This window comes from Artemia sp. Qi Xiang Cuo, chromosome 15 (assembly GCF_049724085.1).
Source record: "Artemia sp. Qi Xiang Cuo chromosome 15, ASM4972408v1, whole genome shotgun sequence".
Taxonomy (NCBI): domain Eukaryota; kingdom Metazoa; phylum Arthropoda; class Branchiopoda; order Anostraca; family Artemiidae; genus Artemia; species Artemia sp. Qi Xiang Cuo.
In genome coordinates this window covers 18,117,248-18,138,007 of record NC_142808.1, presented here as the reverse complement: position 1 = coordinate 18,138,007, position 20,760 = coordinate 18,117,248, and the positions used below count along the sequence as shown (strand labels likewise).

The 20,760-nt window shown below is 35.8% G+C and overlaps 1 protein-coding gene across 4 annotated transcripts in view; it reads right to left on the bottom strand.

Annotated features, from left to right (window-relative positions):
- Positions 1-19,135, bottom strand: part of LOC148943407 (CDK5 regulatory subunit-associated protein 3) — a 63,585-nt gene extending 44,450 nt beyond the window's left edge. The window contains exons 1-2 of one of the 4 annotated variants that reach the window (XM_089100969.1): positions 19,114-19,135; positions 5,584-5,705 (exon numbers count right to left, since the gene is read on the bottom strand). In XM_089100969.1, coding sequence (XP_088957095.1) covers positions 5,584-5,586 — 3 coding nt within the window. In that variant the 5' untranslated portion in view covers positions 5,587-5,705; positions 19,114-19,135. Of the gene's footprint in view, positions 1-5,583; positions 5,706-14,868; positions 15,065-19,096 lie in introns of those variants that run through there. The other 3 variants (XM_089100970.1, XM_089100972.1, XM_089100968.1) reach the window with 3 other exon arrangements.
- Between the last annotated feature and the right edge of the window lie 1,625 nt (positions 19,136-20,760).

Sequence of the window (20,760 nt, the reverse complement as noted above, 5' to 3'; positions counted from 1 at the left end):
CTGTGTCCTCGCTAGGTCCAGTTGACGTTGACTGTTCAGGTACTTCTGAGGAAATGCCCCCCGGAAAATACCCCCCGTGGAAAATGCCCCCCCCCAGAAAAAGCCCACCCTGCGGAAAATACCCCACCCCCGTGAAAAATACCCCCCTCCGATAAATACCCCCCGTGGAAAATAAGGCTTTCCAAAGTTGAGAATTTTATTTGAATTTTATTATTTTAATTTCCATAGGGGGACGGAATTTTGGTATTTGGGTATTATACACCACTCACTCAAGTTTACACTGTGTAAAATTCGAGAACACACCGTTGTTGTTTTTTTGTTAGTTTCTTTGTTACTTTAGAAATAAATTTGGTCTATAGATTTGCACATTAGGGGGGGGGGGGTAAAGTATAGCGGGTCTGCATGCAAAATGTCTTTGACATAATTATTCTGTATATTTGATAGATAGAGAAGTATATTTTAAAGCCAAATATACGCCGTGAACATAGTAAAATAACATAAATGAAAAGCATAAATAACATTGACTTTGATCAGCAATCATCATAAAATACTTAAATGAAACACTGCATTGACCTAATAATAGTACTTAATATTTTGAAAATCGGTCATTTCTGCTTTATACTGGGGGACAAAAAAAAAACCAGCAAAATTAGTCCCTTTTTTCAACAATTGGTCTCTTAGATGGTTCACCTTTAAAAAGTATGTTGTTAGTAAGTTTCGGCCCTGATATCTTTATTCTGTCCCTTTGGTCATCCAAGCCACAAAGGGGAGAAAATTTTACAGCGATTCGTCCCTGGTAAAATGGAAAGTTGTAGTTTTCCTGGTAATTTCCGTGATAATTGAGTACCAAGACAGTTGAAATTTCTTCAGTTCGGGCGCGAGAAACTAAATAGAAGCCATCAAACAATTCGTCCTCTAGCAAGCTGTTTTGATCCCTTGCTAATCTAGGTAAAAAAAAATGAAGTAAAGAAACATATATAGCCTGTTCTATGCATCCCAACAAGAAAAGGAATTAATTTAGAACAGACCGAACGCAACAATTCGTGAGTACGTTCAAAAGCAAAAAAAAATTACGTTTGTCGGTTACTCACTTCAAAATTCAAAATCTTAACCTTCAGTCGGGCACCTTGAATACACGTGTGTCCTCGAAAACTGAAGAATCTTTTCTTCTTGAAGTTCCACGGCATATCAGACCACAGACGAGGGTGGGGACGAATACAGACTATTCTCAGTCTAATGCACGACCGTTTCTGCTCAACAGTTTTAAAGCCTGCTCAAGTAACCTGAAAATTTTGGTCCTCGGTTATGGATTTTGGGGCACGAAAAGTTCGGTTACTTTACCCTACATTTATGGAATAATTTGGATAATGATATGAAGAAGATAGAAAATTTTGGTGATTTTAAAGTAAAATTGAAAGAAAAATTACTAGGCAAGTATGAATTTTAGTTTTGCTTGTTTTGGAGGAGATTTGATTTAAATTAAGCCGCGATTCTTTGTTGATTGGTGAGTGTGACCCCACAGCATGGATATATTGTGTAGTTGCTGTCCCTGCAGTATTATTATTATTTTTTTTTCTTTTCTTTTCTCTCTTTTTTTTTCTTTCTTTCTTATTACAGTGAATTTAAAAGATGTTATATGTATGTATTTTTTATAAACAAAAAATGGCGAAGAAGGGAAGAAGACGAGAACAATTAACAGCCAATGAAAAAATTGAAAAATTATGAATATATTTCGATCAAAACTTCTGCTTGACCATTCTCGGTGCAGAATAAAAACTGATAAAAACATAAAAACCAAACCTTAAAATAAAAAAAACTAACTAAAATTGGACGACCCTTTCCTAGTAACGGTGAAATGGTAACTAAATAAAAAACACAAGTCTAAATGGCATTTCAGAATTTCATTTTGCGTAAAGCACTCTTAAAGGCTGATCGCTTTCCAGTTTGACTGTTATCGAAGAATCTATTCGATTGCATAATATAACTTTGTGGATGTATGTAAAAACGATCAGAAGTAATAATTTTGTCATAAATGGGACTTAGAAAAATTTCTCCAGTGTTACTATTGAGAGCTACCTTTTGGTGAATGTGCTTTTTTATTTCAACTGCCTCCCTGAAAACTTGCGTGAGACCCTTAACGGGGGCAACGATAGAGGCCTCGTCAAACAAAATGAAATGGTGTGGATTCTCGTACACATGTTGCACCAAGGCGGAATCAAAAACCTCAGGCCTTTGGCGTAACCTCATTGCCTTGTCGATTGAGGACTTGTGCTCAGATAACCTCTCCCCCAATTGATGTTGGGTTCTACCAACATAAAAACAGCCACAAGAACAAGGAATTCTATAAACACCACTACCCAGAATGGGGCTGGTTTTATCTTTACCGTTGTTAAAAAGTTCTGTGTAATATTTGAATTTTTAAAGGCGACGCTAAGTTTATGTTTTTTAAGGATTCTTTTCAATTTGTCACTCAATTTTGGAATGTAGGGTAGAACAGTGAAAAGTTTCTTATCCTCCACCAATGGGACGGTATCTGTTGGGGCTTGTGGACCTGATGCACTCCCCTTTGCCTTTTTTGGTCTTCTGTCTATAATGGTCTCAAGTAATTTTATAGGGTAGCCTTTGCAAAATAAATTGTCATTAATATAGTTAAATTCTGAGTATATGTGAGCCTGTGAGAATTTTATTATTACTCGTTCAACAAAATAAATAACGACTCCTCTTTTTATGCAAGGAGAGTGGTTGGAGGAAAAATGCAAATACCTATCGTTATGCGTATGCTTTCTATAAATAGAAAATTCAAGGACAGGAGACTTATTGAAAATTAAAACATCTAGGAAAGGAAGTTTGTGGCTATGTTCTAGTTCTATAGTGAACTGAAGGTTAGAGTCCAAAGTTTTTAGATGAGTTAAAAAAGAGTTAAGTGACTCTCCTCTAAGCTCCCACAGAGAAATAACATCATCCATAAATCTACCCCAGAAACGGTGTTTCATGAGAAAATTTTCCAGAGCAGAGATTTCTATGAATTCCATATAAAAAGTTGCCAAAAATGGTGAGAGACTTGTACCCATGGGTAAACCCCTAAATTGGGTGAAAAATTGATTATTATATCGGAAATATGAGGAGGAACTATTGCAAAGATGGACGAGACGCATAATAGTTTCTATATCCAGTATCCAGTGTTTTGTAGTCTATTTGATCAATATTATCTTCTAATTTCCTTTGAAGAGCTAGTTCACATTTTTTAATGTCGCAAGACATATACATGGAAATTGCATCAAAACTGGCCAAAATTGTATCTTTTTTTATTTCAATGTCTTTTAATTTTTCAACAAGGTGAACTGAATTTCTTATGAATGAAGTTTGCGTTTGCATAAGGGGGTGAAAAAGTGTTGACAACCATTTCCCCAATCTGGCACTTGGAGAGCTATAAGAAGCCACAATTGGGCGTAGAGGGACTCCATCTTTTTGGATTTTTGGGAGCCCGTAAAATTTAGGAGCTGAACAACCTTTAGGGTAAAATAATTTATACATTTGTGGAGTAATAAGTCTTTCAGTTTGCAAAATTTCTAGCTCCTTGCGTACTAAACGGGTGAACTTATCGGTGGGGTCTGAATCTATGGGCTTGTAAGTATGGTTGTCGGATGAAATATCTGTAACTTTTGTATTATATGAAGTTTTATCAAGGATAACAATTTTATTTCCTTTATCAGCCCTGGTGATAATGATGTGTGGGTCTTTTTTTAAATTTTTGAGAGTTTGTGTTTCCTGATTTTTTGACCTTGGGGAATATGGAATGAAATCAAGAATATTCTTAACCACCTCTCCTCGAAGTAAATCTGGATTTTCCACAGCACCACGTGAACCAAATATACCCACCTCCACATTGGAGACTATCTCTGCAAAATTCACTTGTGTTTGAGGTAGGCAAAATTTAGGTCCCTTGGACAAAACATGGGTTTCTTCCGGAGTAAGAGCTTTAGAAGATAGGTTCTCAATGGCCGGACCAGGACAAAATCTCGGAAGAAAACATCTGGAATTCTGAAATTTTTCGTACTCTAATTTTTCAAACTTTTCTGATAAACGAGCCTTAGCCATACAAAAGTCGTGGCGGAAAGTATTCTGAGCTATTCTAGATATCTGCTGAAAATCCGTCGGTGAAAGGTTTCGCTGTAGAAATTGTCGAGTTTTTGAAATTGTATTACTTAGGAAAAAACGTCGTTTTTTTTGGTGTTTTAAAATTTGTAACAAAGACAGAAAAACAACCCTATCCCAAAATTGCCTTTGGGATTGTGTACCGAGGTTTTGGCGGAAACGAAGAGAATTCGGAAGAATTCTCTTTACTCTACAACGCTGTAAAAATTCTTGTTGATTAATAAGGTTGGCGTGTTTTTTAGACAAATCAAAATAATTAAGAACAGACTTGGTCAAAAGCTCCCCGTAAGACTTGGTCAGAGCCTCACATAGACTCAGAATTGAACTATATTAAGGACATTTTATTTTGCAATGGCGACCCTATAAAATTACTTGAGACCATTATAGACAGAAGACGAAAAAAGGCAGAGGGGAGTGCATCAGGTCCACAAGCCCCAACAGATACCGTCCCATTGGTGGATGATAAGAAACTTTTCACTGTTCTACCCTAAATTCCAAAATTGATTGACAAATTTAAAATAATCATTAAAAAACATAAACTTAGAGTCGCCTTTAAAAATTCAAATATTACACAAAACTTTTTTAACAACGGCAAAGATAAAACCAGCCCCATTCTGGGTAGTGGTGTTTATAGAATTCCTTGTTCTTGTGGCTGTTTTTATGTTGGTAGAACCCAACATCAATTGGGGGAGAGGTTATCTGAGCACAAGTCCTTCAATCGACAAGGCAATGAGGTTACGCCAAAGGCCTGAGGTTTTTGATTCCGCCTTGGCGCAAAATGTGTACGAGAATCCACACCATTTCATTTTGTTTGACAAGGCCTCTATCGTTGCCCCCGTTAAAGGTCTCACGCAAGTTTTCAGGGAGGCAGTTGAAATAAAAAAGCACATTCACCAAAAGAAAGCTCTCAATAGAAATTTTTCTAAGTCCCATTTATGACAAAATTATTAATTCTGATCGTTTTTCCATACATCCACAAAGTTATATTGTGCAATCGAACAGAGTCTCCGATAATAGTCAAACTGGAAAAGGGTCAGCCTTTAAGAGTGCTTTACGCAAAATGAAATTCTGAAATGCCATTTAGACTTGTGTTTTTTATTCAGTTACCCTTTCACCGTTACTAGGAAAGGGTCGTTCCAATTTTAGTTTGGTGTTTTTATTTTAAGGTTTGGTTTTTATATTTTTATCAGTTTTATTCTGCACTGAGGACGGTCAAGCGGAGGTCTTCACCGAAATATTTGCATAATTTTTCAATTTTTTCACTGGCTTTTAATTGTCCTCGTTTTCTTCCTTTCTTCGCGATTTTTTGTTTATCATGATTAGCCAGTGTGGTCTCAGAAATTATTTGTATTTTTTATTACATACATTTTATTTTTTTAGGTCGCTTATCAATTTTAAATTTGATAAATAGTCTATATTATTTCTTACCATAGCAACAGAGTTGTCTACAGACTTCTTCTTCTACTCTATTTACAGTCACTTTGCCACTGCTCACAGTATGCTGCTAACATTGGTGTTTCTCTTTTTCAATATAATCCTTTGTATCTCTTCTAAAAACAGGAAATAAAATTATGAGAAATTGTTCTAGAATATAAATTTGGCCATAAAAAAACTGTTGCCTATATCAAGGCATTATGGGAGGAGGGCAATTAGGTAATAGTATGGAATAAGGACTCTTTTGCAAGAAACCCTAAGGAAATTCTGAAAATTACTTTAAAATAATCATAAATACTTCCTTATCCAATCTGTCTTCACTTTATCCCCCCTCCTCTTAAATGGAGCAATATATAGCTCTCTGTGTATTTTACAACCATATTTTATAATAAGAGCAAATACTACACTGCCTTTTCATCATATAAACAATTAAGAAGACGAGGCAATAAGGAAATTTTAAATACAGTGAATTTCTAAAAGAAAACTAATTAAATAATAAGGCTATAAGCCTAATAGCTGTTCTCAGGTAAACAAAAAAGAAGAATGGAGATAAAATCCAAGTTACACTAAAAAATAACCAGATGAAAAGTAAAATTAACAATAAACAGTCTTAACATCGTTATTTTAAGCAAGTTTAGCATTGAACTTTTTCCAACAAAATTTAAGCAAAAATTATATATTAGCAGGTGTTTTGCCTGGACTAATGCAATAAAAGATATCTAAGGTCGAAAGCTTTCTATAAACTAGATATAGTTAATAACAAAATCATATTGCCTTTCACCTCACTTGCCTTGCCTTTCATTCAACTTAAAATAAGAACAAGCAGATTAAAAGTAATGATGTAATAATGTGTTATTGCTGGTTTTACTTTTAATCTTTTCATTTGTTATTGTCGGGTGAATTTAATTCACCTTACAGCTATTTGACACTTAGCCAAAATATTCACTTACTATTCTTTTATCCTGTTCTCTTTAGCTTCTTTTCTTTACTCTTTTCTATTCTGAAAAGATTCTCTTTTCTTTCCTATACTAAACTTTTCTTTTGCTATTCTCTATTCTGTTTTCTTTTACTCTTGTTTTCATTAGTTTTATTTTACTATTCATTGTCTTTAAAATATCCTAATTGCATTATACTCTTTGATGCTGGTATTTTACAATAGTACAACTCTTTTTTCCCACCAGTTGAGTAGCATTTGCTATAAAAAAGAATGAAAAGAAGAGTGACTGTTGTAAAATACGGCAAATTTTGAGTTTTTTTCATCTCTTAGCAAGGTAGAAGGCAAACACACCACGGGATTTGTCTTTATATGCTTTTTTCAAATATACTAATTGCTTCCTTTACAAACATTCATTTTGAGTCCTCAGAAGAACCCTTGAAGTGAAACCTTATTCTTTGCTAGAAAATTTTACCAGAAATTTTGAAAACTACCTGAAAATAATCATAAATACTTACTTATCTCATTTCAAAAAGTGTTTTGCTTCACTTTACTCTACCCCTGATGGATAAACATATAGTCCACTCTACATAGGCTATTCTCATTGTGATGTTGGATGCTAATATGCCCTCAAGTAGCTGACTACATACAGTCCTCTCAACGTAGGCTATTCTCATTGTGATGTTGGATGCTAATATGCCTTCAAGTAGCTGAATTTATTTTAAAACGATGGTGCAATGCATTGATGTTTTCAGCTATTTATTTTTTTTTAGTTTATATTGAGTTATATTTGTTGTTTTTTCAGTTTAGGCCTATGTTTATTGTTGATTTTGGTTTATCATACAATTTTTTTTTCCTTTTAGTTTACATTTCCCTTAGTTTAGATCCAGAGGGCAGCGACAACTTAAGTATCATTAGTAACTCAGTTCCTGAAGTCAAATCAGGAAAGAACTAAGTGGCCTGCTGACGTCACCTGGCCAACAAGTGTATAAAAAAGATTGATTGTACTTTTCTTCACCCATTTTTGTCTTGTTAAACTACTGGTCACTGTAATAACAATTCTTGCTCACTTCACCATTCCAAACCCTGCCATAAATTTCAAAATGGCCTATGTTTAGAAACTAAGTGCATGTTATTACATTTGAAAAACAGGGATTATCGTGCTATAGCCAGGTGCAGTAAAAATTTTGATATGAAAATAGTTACAAGTTTTCAATCAGCCCACAAGCGGAACCCCCTTCATTCGAATAGTAAAAGTAGCTCATCAGCGCATACTCTTCCATTTTTATCACAAATCCACCCTGCTCACTCAAAAAGCTTCCACCATTGCCACTCAGCAAAAAAAACTACATTTTCCCAGCAAAACCCCTTCCCTCTTCATGCTCCGATTAACCCCTCCCAATTTGATCCCTCTGAAAATACCACCGTCTTATATCCCTCCTAAATATTATCAGACAAGAGTGACCCACGTATAAATGATGTGGTCCCTTTCTTCTAACCCCTCTTAGCTCCAACCCATCCAGTAGTTCTTGCTTCTCTATATTAAAGTCTCATATTACCAACCTCAAGATTTGTAGTCCCTACTCCCAAACTTATAAATAGTGCTGAAAAAAAAATCCATCCCTTAACCCCCATCCCCAAACTGAAAAAATATATCAGTATGCTAATCGGTTAGAGTTTCTTAAGTTCCTACTTACCAATGCCGAGAGCCTAAACTTCGAAAAACTAACAGAACTCGAGGGTATCACTGAAATTCAGAACATTAACGTCATAGCTGTAACAGATGTTCAGGCACAAAACCCTGAATTCCTTAAAATAAATAATTACTCCTAGTTTTACTAGGTGATCCAATTGACCTCAAGATGGACTCTATTTGTACCTGTCTTAATATTAAACAATTAGTTAAAATTCCGACAACAAGAGGAAATACGTCCCTTGATGTCATTTGTTCTAATAATAATAATAATTTATTTTTGCCCTCTTTTGATATATTAAAATGCACTAGAGGAGTACAAACAAAGAGAGAGAAAAAAGAAAAGAAACAAAACACAAATAGTTAACGAATACAGTACCAACATGTCTAAAGAGAAAAAAAAAGACAAACAAGTGGAAACTTAAATCAACTATGGACACTTGAATCATCACTAAAATACTGGATCTAACAATCTACCCAGCCATATATAATAAAAGTTAAACAGAAAGTCTAATAAATTCCTACGTCGGTCATCAAATGGCAAATAAATCGTATGCCTCACAGAATAAATCCTATGGCTCATAAAATATACATTAAAAAACAACAAGATGAGACATTAGAGGCTTTTTTTGCTATTGATCACTAGTAACGTCACGGTGACGTTGACAACTCAGCAATCATGGGGCTTACTTCTCCTTACCATATACCTACATACATGCACACATACACAAACCCTTTTTCGCTACATTAAAACAATAATGAACTAGAGGAGTAATAAAGAGAAAAGAACAAAACACGAAAAATCATCAGCTTTACAACAAAGTGACAACCACCACTGACGAGAAAAATAACCAAAACATAAAAGACTGCTCAGACCGGGGACAAAAAATCTATTCCACCGTATATAGTACATGGTTAAGCGGAAAATCTGGTATTTTCTTGGAACGGTTTTCAAATCGAGCTGATAATTCTTCCATCTTCTCAGATATATCAAAGACATAGTATTGTTTACAAATGTACGAGTTACAGAACCATAGAGGAATACCAATAAAGAATTTAGCAAACCGGTAAAATTGAACCCTAATTTGTTTCTTTTCTGTTGACGAAAAAAGTTTCCAAAAGGGAGTTAGAAAAAACACATGCAGTGCAAACACAGAGTTGTAGAGTTTTCCTAATGTATACTTGTCAAATTGCCTTTTAACTTTTGCTAGCAAACCATATGTTTTGCGAAGTTTCTTTTTCACTCATTAATAACCAGAGTGCGTGTCTCTCTTATTGATGACCTAAAATGAGCACCTAAATCATGGGCGCCCATAAGCTGAATTCCAGGGGGGGGGGGGGCAAACTTCGTCTAATTGCTACTTTTAATGCTATATAATAAAAATCTCAGAACAAAAATATAAAAATAAGGCAGCATCATTCAGCCAGGGGGGGCAAGAGCCCCCCCCCCATATGGGCGCCCATGACCTAAATACTTGAGTGTATTAGACTTAGGAAGAGTGATCAAGCCTACTATAAGGGACTTTGAATGTGTCTTTTCATTCTGGTTTACTATCATAAACTCAGTTTTCGACGGTTCAATAGCAAAGCCAATATTAGACAAACTAGGCTGAAGAGCCTCAAAAGCCCTTTCCATTGATGACAGGTTATCAGCAAGAAGAAGTATGTCATCTGCATACGAGAGGTGACTAATATCGATATGACTATCAATAATATAGGGTGGGATATTTCTCGTCGCAGTTCTATGTGCATTGTTGAAAATTAATGGACTTAAAACTGAGCCCTGCTTTCCGCGCTTCACAAGAATCGGTCATGTCAGACCATCACTAGAACGGACCCGGACAATTGAATTCTGGTACCAATTCCTAGGGCACGCGCAAATAAAGCCGCTAGTTCCGCTATTTAACAAAGCAACTAAAGATTGTGAATGCAAAATTGAATCAAAAGCCTTAGCTATATCAACCGCGCATACATACAGACTCTTCACCATCATCTTGTGATGTTCCATTCTAGACAAGAACACAGAATGTGCATTTTGGACCTTGCCTGAAATCAAACTGATGATCCGCAAAATCACATTTTTCATGCAGAAACGGGCAAATTATATTTTCAAGTAACTTGCTAAGCACAGAGCATATGGTTATAGGTCTATATGAATTGCATAGCGTGGAGTCTTTATTCTTTTTAGACACGCATATAACTAGCCCTTCACATAAAGTCTTAGGCATGGGCGTAGGGAGGGGGCAGGGGGGGGTCAGCTGCCCCCCCTAGACCTTCAAATTTACATTAGATATGGCTGAAAAAGCAGATGGTTTGGAAAAAGCAGTTGATAAAACTCCATCACACTATCGACTGCCCCCCCCTAGACAATATCCGCCCCCCCCTAGACAATATGCTGCCTACGCCCATGGCCTTAGGGACATACTGTTGGGACAAAATTATCTGAAATAACAGAGCTAAGTGTTTGAACAGCACATGTGTACCATACTTCAAATGCCCTACTTGCAGACCATCCACACCAGGGGCTTTGCCTATTTGAAGAAGATGAATGTGAGTTAATAGCATAGAAGGTATAAAAGTGATGTAACTTTTTTGGGGACTCAGCTTTGACAGTTGTTTCTGCAAAATTCCATGGATATCTGTGTCAGTTGGTGGTTGGTCGCACGCATATATTGATGAGAAATGAGTGTGTCATTCTGTGTTGGTAATTTGATTTGTCAGCGTTGAAGTGGAACGTGTAAGTTTGATAACCTCTTTCCACAAAAGCTGTGGATTATCCTGTATTGACTGTGGTAAATTTTAAAATTGACATTTTTTCCAATTGTTCACAACTTTCTTAAAATTCTGCTTTGTCAATTTAACTAAACCGAAAACTATACCTGAACGAGGTCTATTGCAATCCTTCCATATTCCATACCAAAAACGATGACAAAGTTTAGCTTCCTTTAACCCAAAAAAAAATCAGACCATCCCCTTTTACGCGTGTTAGTTTTTACTGATTCAGTAGGGACGGCAACACATGCGGCAACCTTTAGAGAATGTGATATTTCAGCAAGGTAACAATCAATATCCATGGTGTCCCCACGACGCGAAGAACAAAGAAAGTGATATGGCATCTTTTACGGAATATATAATCTAAATTTTCATGATACAACTCTATATCTATTTTATCCCACAGCCTCTTTGTGACCGTTTTCTCACCCCTGATCCGCCACTTAAAGACGCTGGAATAGAACATGACAGTTCTAGATGTGAATTCTCACTAATTAAAAAATCGTGTGATACATGTACGTTAAGGCTCGCCGATTCTTGAAGATCTGTTATGATAAAATCCAAATCTGAGGTGCTACCAGAGTTGTGCAGATACGTGTAAGCCTGATCTTTATGTAAAATATGTAGGTGAAACGGAAAAGAGGTTTTTAACATATGAGAAAGGGAAGCATTATCATTCTTTAAATCTGTGTTAAAGTCTGAGCAAAGCAAATTTTTTTTTCTGATGCCCTAATTTTATGCAGGACTTTTGATAATCTGGCACATGCTAACACGAATTTATGATTTGAAGTAGCATTACGATAATTAGTTGGCAGGTATACACACAATACAGTTACACCTCCTATATCAACAGCAATAAATAAATCATTAGCATCAACTAACTTACTCTGTAACTTTTTATGTGTAGCAACTGCGAGACCACCTGACAGTCGGCCCAGCGATGTTTTAGCAGGACGAAAAAAAATCATGGGCATCTGACAGCTCAAGCTGCATAGAATTTTCCAAATTTATTAGGTGTTCGACAATGCACATTATATCAAACAGACCAAAAGTGAAAGCTAATACATCTATTTTTTCTCTGACACCATTAATATTATGGAACAGAAGCTTAACACTAGTTGGATAATTTACTGTTCAGCTTCTCTTACCGGACAGAACTTGGGGTTAAAACTAGGGACCCAGATTATCACTAAGAGCTGCAAGCCTCTTAATGTTAGGACAGGTAAAGCTGCTGCTAACGTGATTGCCGGAACAGTTTGCGCATTTCACGGTAATTGCCGTACACGGGCTCTCACGAGTGCTATTGTGGCCACTTTCGCCACATCTACTGCACTTCGATTGGTTTGCACAATTGCGAGCTATATGGCCAAAGCTTTGACACTTAAAACACTGTTTGGGCCTAGTCAAGGGCCTCACAACACGAAACAAGCAATATTCAATTTTGATGCCGAATCTTAGGGCGTGTTCAAGATCCTCCTTGCTACTAAAGGTTAGCTGCACCACAGAAGACTGACCAAAACGTCTGGAATTTGTAACGCTAGTGACGAAACCGGGTATAGTAGATGCGTCAAAATCCTTGTTGATTCGAATTATTCCTAAATGCTCATTTTTATCACTTTCGAGTGAATGTTTAGGCCTGGGGGAATGACTGCTGGTACGCTTAGGGCAGCAGCTTCATCGGACATATAAGGCAATAAGGCGATCACGCTTCAGCTCAACATGCTTTACCTTCTCAGCACAGTTGATTTTCCGTATAAATTCACGCTGATTTACAGGGTTTCTTGATTTTAGCTTTTCAGGTAAATTTGTAAGCACCACCGGGACTGTAGTAGGCATAATTGGGGGAGTGGAAGGCCACTGAATTGGGACAGGAGGGATAGTGCATGAGGTTTCTTGCTTGTCCCCAAGAAAGTTCAGCATTCTAACAGTATTGTTCAGATGAGATGCTATAATAGTATTTGGCTCGTTAGGTATTAACGGCACATCCGATGGATCAAGAATGACAAATTTGGGCAAGGTTTCATTGGCTCTCATTCGGTTATCAAACAAATCAAAAATGTCATTGAAAAAGGCAATTGCTGGGTGGGTTCCTCTACGTTTCTCTGCAATATCTGTCTGAAAAACAATTTTGCGCAATTCCATCATTTCCCTGAGGGAATCTTCACTAAAAAAACTTTGATCCATGCTTTATAATTGTATCTTTATCAAGTTTGTTCATTAACTGTCTTTGAAAAAAAATTCAATAAAGGTGATATAAAAATATTATCCTCCATCACTATCCAGCTAAAGCAAGTTCGCAATCATAATCCAAAATTCAGCCCAAGGTCAATTAAGGTATTTTCTGGCAGGCAAATAATACCATATGTAACTTCAATAAGTCTACGTAGGGATTATATGTCACTAAAATTCCCATTGCAATTTTTTTTTCTTCACCTAAAACTTACTGAATTAATAATGATCATGCAATGTCCAATTTAGATGCTGGCACTATGAACTCTAATATGAATAAGTTTTACAGTCCTCCCCAAACCCTGGCTCCATTAGGTGATAATTACCATTACTGTCTCCTTTTATCCCCTTCCTTGTCTTTCCTACACTTGTTCACAACCACAAGCGGATCTTACCATCCCCTCAGTGATTTGGGTATTTTTTCATTTGGCTCTTGGTTGTCTAAGGAATGTTGGTCTGATATTTATTATCCAAATAATATTGATGACAAAATCCTTACTTTCCACAAAAAAGCTGAATGACAATTATATGGCTTATTTTCCCCCAAAAAAAAAGTTTAAAAAAAAATACTCTAATGCTAAACCCTATATACTTGATCATATTAAAATGCTAATCCGGAAAAAAAATCAACTTATTCAAAAGAGGTAAACTAGAGGAAGCAAATAATTTAAGAAAATACTTCAAAAAACTCATTAGAAAATCTGCCAGAACTTATTATAAAAATAAAGTTAAAGACCTATGCCAGGATAAACCCCAAAATTGGTATTCCCAGATCAAAATACTTGCATAAGAAATGCGAATTTGGCCCACTAGGGTTTGTGATAGTCTTTTTGCCAATAAATATCTATCTATCTATAAAAGAGTAACAACAATTTACTGTTCAATTAATAACATTACAGATCCCTTCAATCAAACCTAAAAAATTGATAATACCAAATAAGTTTTGCACTTTTCAAAGCAACGTCCTAATTCATACAGCGTTTCCTCAAGTTAACTGAAGTTATGATGGGAAGTTGCTTAATATCATACAGAAAACCAAAAATAGAAAAAATCATGACACAAAATAAAAAGCCAAAAAGTTGGCAAAAGGAAGCAAAAGTATCCATTTGAAAACCAAGATTCAGAGTGAAAATCAAAAGAAAACTTTGTCAATTAGTATAAACTTCTGGAACATACCTATTTGATTTTGCTGAAATCCTCTTAGAGAAATGCTTAATTTGGAAATAATCAAGAAATCACTACGGTAATGGGGAAGATTTATGCTTGGGTAGTAGATAACCTTATGTCTAGGGACACTAGGTACCTTGACACAACTAACCAAATATTAAATTAGACAAGAAAATTTTTCATTAATAGGCCTTACTACAGGTATTACAGCCAGATACATAATTCTAGGATTATCCATTTTATAATTAAAGATGGACAAAGAAAATGTTCAAGTCAAAAGTAAAAAACTCATCAAATTAACACCTTCAGTGGATGTCTTGTCAATTTATACTGATTGACTCAGACAGTAAACAAAATTAAATGTAATGAATGAAAATTTTAATGATAAATATATAGATTGTATTAAGGTTGCAGCTCTCTTAGTGAACTTGTTCCTTGTCCATTCGATAGAAAAGATTTTTATATACCAAAATCTTAAACTTACCACTAATGAAGCTTACAATATTCTATATTGCAGACCATATGCTATATTACAATGTTGAGAGGGCCATGTGCAGGGCCCAAATGAGCACAGGGTCTTTGGCAGTTTTGCCACTTTCTTACTTCCTAGCACCAGCCCTGCTTGTCCTTGCAGCTAAACTCTATGTTCTGCAGTGAGGTACTGGAGTATCAGGTAGGACACCAAGAGTCTATAAAAGGTGAGGCATTGTTGTCAAAACAGACTAAAAGGTCATGGTTTGACAAAAATATAACAGGGGCAGGCCACTTGGCCAGGTTCTTGTATCTGGAAGGATCAAGTGGGTTAACCTTAATTACCTTAATTCGCACTTTGGAGCAAAAAAAGGTCCATGCTGGATCTGTTCTGCTCTGCATCAATGATGTTAATTTGGAATGTCACTGTGAAATGGGCCCAGTGATGTTGCATTAGTTGGCAGCTTAGAGAGATAAACTGTCCCACTTATATTTCCATGGCTTGTTGTTCCATTCTTTGTCAAGTCTTGACTTGAAGGAGGCATTAGTAGGTGCAGTCACTGTTTTGTCTTGGAGGTTACATCCAGTTGTTGGAAATATGCTTAGTAAAAAACTTTTTGGTGTATTCTGGTCTTCACCCTTTGCTTTGCTAGCTTCTGTGATTGTCCTCTAGTGATGTGTTGACCTGTTTGTTTTGTGAGGAGGGTGTTGTTTGGTTGACTATATGATAGGCCAGCATCATATCACATCTGCAACAACTGAAGACCAGCGTTGGTAGTTTTAGGTGCTCCAGTCTCTTATCACACAGCATATTTTGCAGACCTGTGATGCATTTGGTGGCATGTCTTGCAGACACAGGATTCGTCCTATCGCTAGCAAGTGTGATTTAAGGTAATTTAAGGTAATGTCTTTGAACTCCTTCAGTTATTCTGGTGTCATGCTTGTATGAGGGGGAGGTCAGGCATGTTCCAAAGTCCAAGAATGGCCTAACAATAGCCTTGTAAAGTCTCAGGAAGAAAGAATAGGAGTGGCTGGTGATATATTTTTTTTTTAACCAAAAAAATCACAATCTTTCTCCTAGAGGATGGTGCAACTCTGAAAAAGGACAAAGAAACTCTAACCCCTATCATATAAAGATATATTAGAGCAATAATGGATGACTATCAAAGAGCATATATTGGTCTGTCAGAACTAGGCTACACTCATCACCAAATAAACCACTAAAAACTGTGGTGAAGAATAGGATGAAAAGATCTAAACCCAGTGTCTTGAGAGGCCAAGGGACTCTTTGAAAAAAAAAGCTGCAAAATGTCAAGGATAAGCAGCATGTACTTGCAACAGTGCATTGCTAGGTTCTTCTTCCAAAAAACCTGTAAGCCAGAAAAAACACCTTTGCCATTTCTTTATTCAAGCTGCACAGTTCCACACCCATAAGTCAGACCCCTGACCTCACAGAGCCTTAGAGTCTAAACCTGCCCATGATAATAATGAATCAGATGAGAAAGACCACCCACTGGTTTCCATCTTGTGGTTTCAAAAGTGTGTCACTAAAGGTATGTTTTCCTTTCTATTCAATTTTTTTATACTGTTTTTACTTTCATAATTTTGTCAGTTGTAGCAGTGTGTAATTGAGTTTGTGTTTCATCATTTTATGAGAAAGAAAGCAATCTGTATTTTTTTTTCTCTTTTCCATTCACTGTTGCAATTTTGCTGAAAGTTTTAGTGCTCAGGAAAAGCAGCCTTTTATGCAGACATCAAGAAAATGTTTAAAATTTTAGGTGAAGATTTGTAGATTGTCAAATTTATCAGAATAGATTGTAATAAATCAATACTTTTGGAATATAGCCTATTACCCTGCAAGACTAGGTAAGTTGAAACTCCCAACACTTGTATATAGGAGAAGAAGATGTGATGCCATTCTACCAATAGCTAATGAGACCCCAGCCCTACCTATAGCTATCCCACCATTTCCTGTTGTTGGTCTTGATTCAAGAACCAGAGGTCACTGGTGAAACTCAATCAGAGGCCACATTCAGTTCTTTTTCTCAAGGATTGTCAAAAATTAGAAAAAACTCTTTGAAGCTACAATACACTCTTTGAAATGCCAACTCTGTTGACATCTTTAAGCTAAGATGGATGCTGAGTGGTCCTCTAGGGAGTGGAAACTTGCCCATGAAGCTACTGATACTTTAAACAACTTATTAATCATCAACTCATGAGCTTCACCAGGAAAATTCCTTATATTACTCCAACCTGCAATATTAGGTGATTACTTAAAAAGGTAAATGTGCAAAAAAGCAGCTCTCCAGAAGGAGACATCATAATGAAATAAAAGTACCATCATTAGATTCCTTATTTTAATATCCTTTCAACATTGGTTTTTGAACAAGTTGATTTTTCTGAAAAGGTGATTGCAGTCACAGCAGAAATTTCAGACACCCAGTTTACAATTGAAGAGCTCCAAAGAAAAACAAGAGGCTTACAAAAAGCTTTGTATATAACACTGGATAATAAGGCTTCCACCCAAAATGCACTTTCTAGCTTAGTTGAAATCTTGCACTTAATAAATACAACATAAAATACTATTTTCTGAAATATTATGTTCTCAAGTCTACAAAAATATCTAATATTCTTTTTTAAACAAACACAGGCCTGTGCATTTCTTAAAGATTGAGGGTCCCCTCAAGGGAAATGAAAAAGTTCTGACAATATACTTAAGAATGCTTTGGTGTCAAGTATATCTTAAAAGGTTACCTTGAAAATGCACCTCATCCCACCCCTCTGATGGACACATATGTAGTCTTAATAATTTTTTGTTGTTGTTGTTTGATCTATTGTATAATGGGTATGTGCTGTGTATACTTGAAGATATCTAATTTAGCTTGAGTGCCTGACTGAATATTGGATAAAAAAAATATACTATTTTAAATAAGTAAAAAATGTGAATGATTATGGAAGGAAACATGATAATCTGATTAATATAAATGTATTGCATATTATAAAGTAAGCCTTTCATTTCTGTTTTTTTAGTTAAAATATATAGTAGACCATATAATTAGTATTTTTTTTAGTAGACCATCATGGATGGGAGGTTTGTCAATTGTCACAGACATAGCTTAAATGATAGAAAGAGCATAAAATTAGCAATCTAAAAATACCTCTCTTGTTGTTTTAGCATGTCTTGTCCTGAACAGCTGCTACTCTGCACCTTTACCCTTAAAATAAATGATCTATAACTGAATGCAAGGTTTTCAGTCAATTGCTGAACCCACTTCTAGTGGTAAAAACTATGGGCATGGTGTCACCTTTAAAGCCTCAAGGTGGACTTTGCAGCAGAAGTAATTAGGGTAAAGTTCTAACAAATCATATTATTGAGTTAGGAATAAATTGAATACACCATTTGATGCCTTTTTTATGCTGATTACAAATATAATAATCATTTCTATTTGAAATGATTTTCTGCCCCCCCCCCCTATATATGCCAATTCAGGGTTAGGTTTCATTTCCAATAGAAATGATTACTATATTTGTAATCAGCATAAAAAAAGGCATTGAGTGGTATATTCACTTTATGCATAAGTCAATAATATGATTTGGTAGAACTTTACTGTAATTAGGCTAGTAGCCTTGGCTATATTTGGAAAGAACATAAAAAACCTATTGCATGATGTGTTTCAACATACATGAGATTCCATAACTGACATAGGGAGACAAACATATTACTCAATTCCTTTTTGTATACTCTTTCCAAATAGGCTAGACTAATCAATTTGCTTAGAAATGTACCCTCTCCCAATCTGAAGGTTCCTTAAATAACTCTAATAATGTATTTCTTCATTACATAAAAGCAGTTATGCCTTCTGACTCCTATATTAAATAAGTCATCTTCTCAGTTTGGAATTTATCTGTATGTGATTGAGTGCATAATTTATCAAAATATTATTTGAAATCATTTATAAAAAGTGCATAATAATGAAAGAAAACATGATGATCTGATTAGTAAAAACATCCTGGACATTATAAATCAAGATTTTCATTGAGTAGAATTCTAGTTTAGGGGTTTTTTCCTATTTTAGAAAATAGTTGAGCTAGGTGAGTGAAGCTCTCAGCAATGTATCAATGATGTTAATGATTTCCTAAGCTTGAAATAACAGAAAATGCATGTTTAAAAACTAAAGCCAATGAAAGAGAGATTGAAAACTCAAAATATTAGCATAGGCTAGGCTTATAACAATTCGTGCCTAATACAAAAACAAACTTTATCAAGTCAAAAGTTTCTATGCCACTAAATACTGGAAAATCTGTGCTTATGCTGCGTTAAGACGGCAAAAATTTGATAAACTCCTCGAAGGATTCAATATCGTTTTCTTTAAAGTGGATACCACCTAGACGCCAATACCACTTAGAATCCTAAAAGCACGCTTTATAGGCATCCATGTGAAATTGTCAGTAATAATATGGTATGCACCTACCAATGACGCCCCTGAGGAATCCAAGGATGAATTCTGCAGAACAATGAATTCCATAGCCAATGGCATACAGCGGCATGACATGGCATGCTTTTTAGGATACTTTAACACGATGGTAGGGAATAATCGACTGTTTGGTCCATGGGTTTTTAGCGAACCTGGGTCGGTGACAAGAAAATGGACAGTTGCTGATAGACTTCTCACTGCTGAACGACGGAGTAATAAGAGGCACCCTCTTTACCCATTGGGATGTACACAAACATTTTTGAACATTTCCTGACGGTCAAACACGAAATCACATTGGCTGTTGCTTACTAATCAAAATCTTCTTTTTTTCAACCTCAATTTCAAGAGAAAAACTTTCTTTCTTACCTTCAATCTAAACCTCCAAATCATCTCTAATTACATACTTTAAATTTTTAAAGTATACCTTCCTGAGGGGTGATAAATGTTTGGTTTACCCTACTCTTGCGCAGATGAATAAGCACTGAATGGCTGCTCATGTGACCCCTTCCTGGCTGCTCAAAATACTGCACCCAGACACATTTCATCCCCTTTCAAGTGTGGAGACTTTGTTTTCGCACTTTTGCTCCAAATTTTTGAATTCGTGAATTCATAGTCTCAAAGTTTGGTTTTTCTATTCAGCACACTTATTCATATTTGTTTATTTTTTCTTTGGTTCGATGTATTTTCTAGGATTTGACTTATTTTTAGTTTTTTTTTCTGGTTTTATCTTTTTTTTTCTTGTCAATTTTGTTTCTCCGTATTATGTATTGCTTGTCGTTTCTGTGGTGCAGGTTAAATATTCAAAACTTTAATGAGGAAAAACCTGAGGTCACGTTTTAGCAATATTCTAAGGGAATAGAAATTTGACCCGCATGAGACCACTCTTTAGCAAAATTCTGACCACTTCTTTAGAGATGAGAGCGGAGAAGGAACGGATATACGGACATGCAATTTTGTTTGTGCTGGGTGTGCGGAGGTCTTTGAAATAAATTAGAAATGAGTGCCAGGTAAGGTTAAGCTACATGCTCACAAGTGGTGTATGAAGAGAAGCCCGCAATGCACGAGAGAAATTTACGTCGCCGTTTGTGAAAGTTTGCCATGCGCGGTACCAAGAAGAATGGTGGCAAAAGTGTGCCATGCACGGGACAACGAAGGCCATTCTAAGAAGAACTCCAGGTGCTGGACAGTGGTTGCCGATACGCGTCTCTACCAGGTAGCTCACTCTGGAGAAATACTTGAAAAATATATTACTATTGTTGAAGAAAAGCAATCACTGTGTTTAAAATGTCTGGTTTTCTTTTTGTAGATAATAGAAGCTAGTGTTTTTTAGCCACTGGACGGGATTGTAAAAAAAATGTCGGAGTAAAAGAAAAAAGACAAACATGCGAAATTGCAATAATAATGGTAAAAAGAAAGAAAACACAATACAA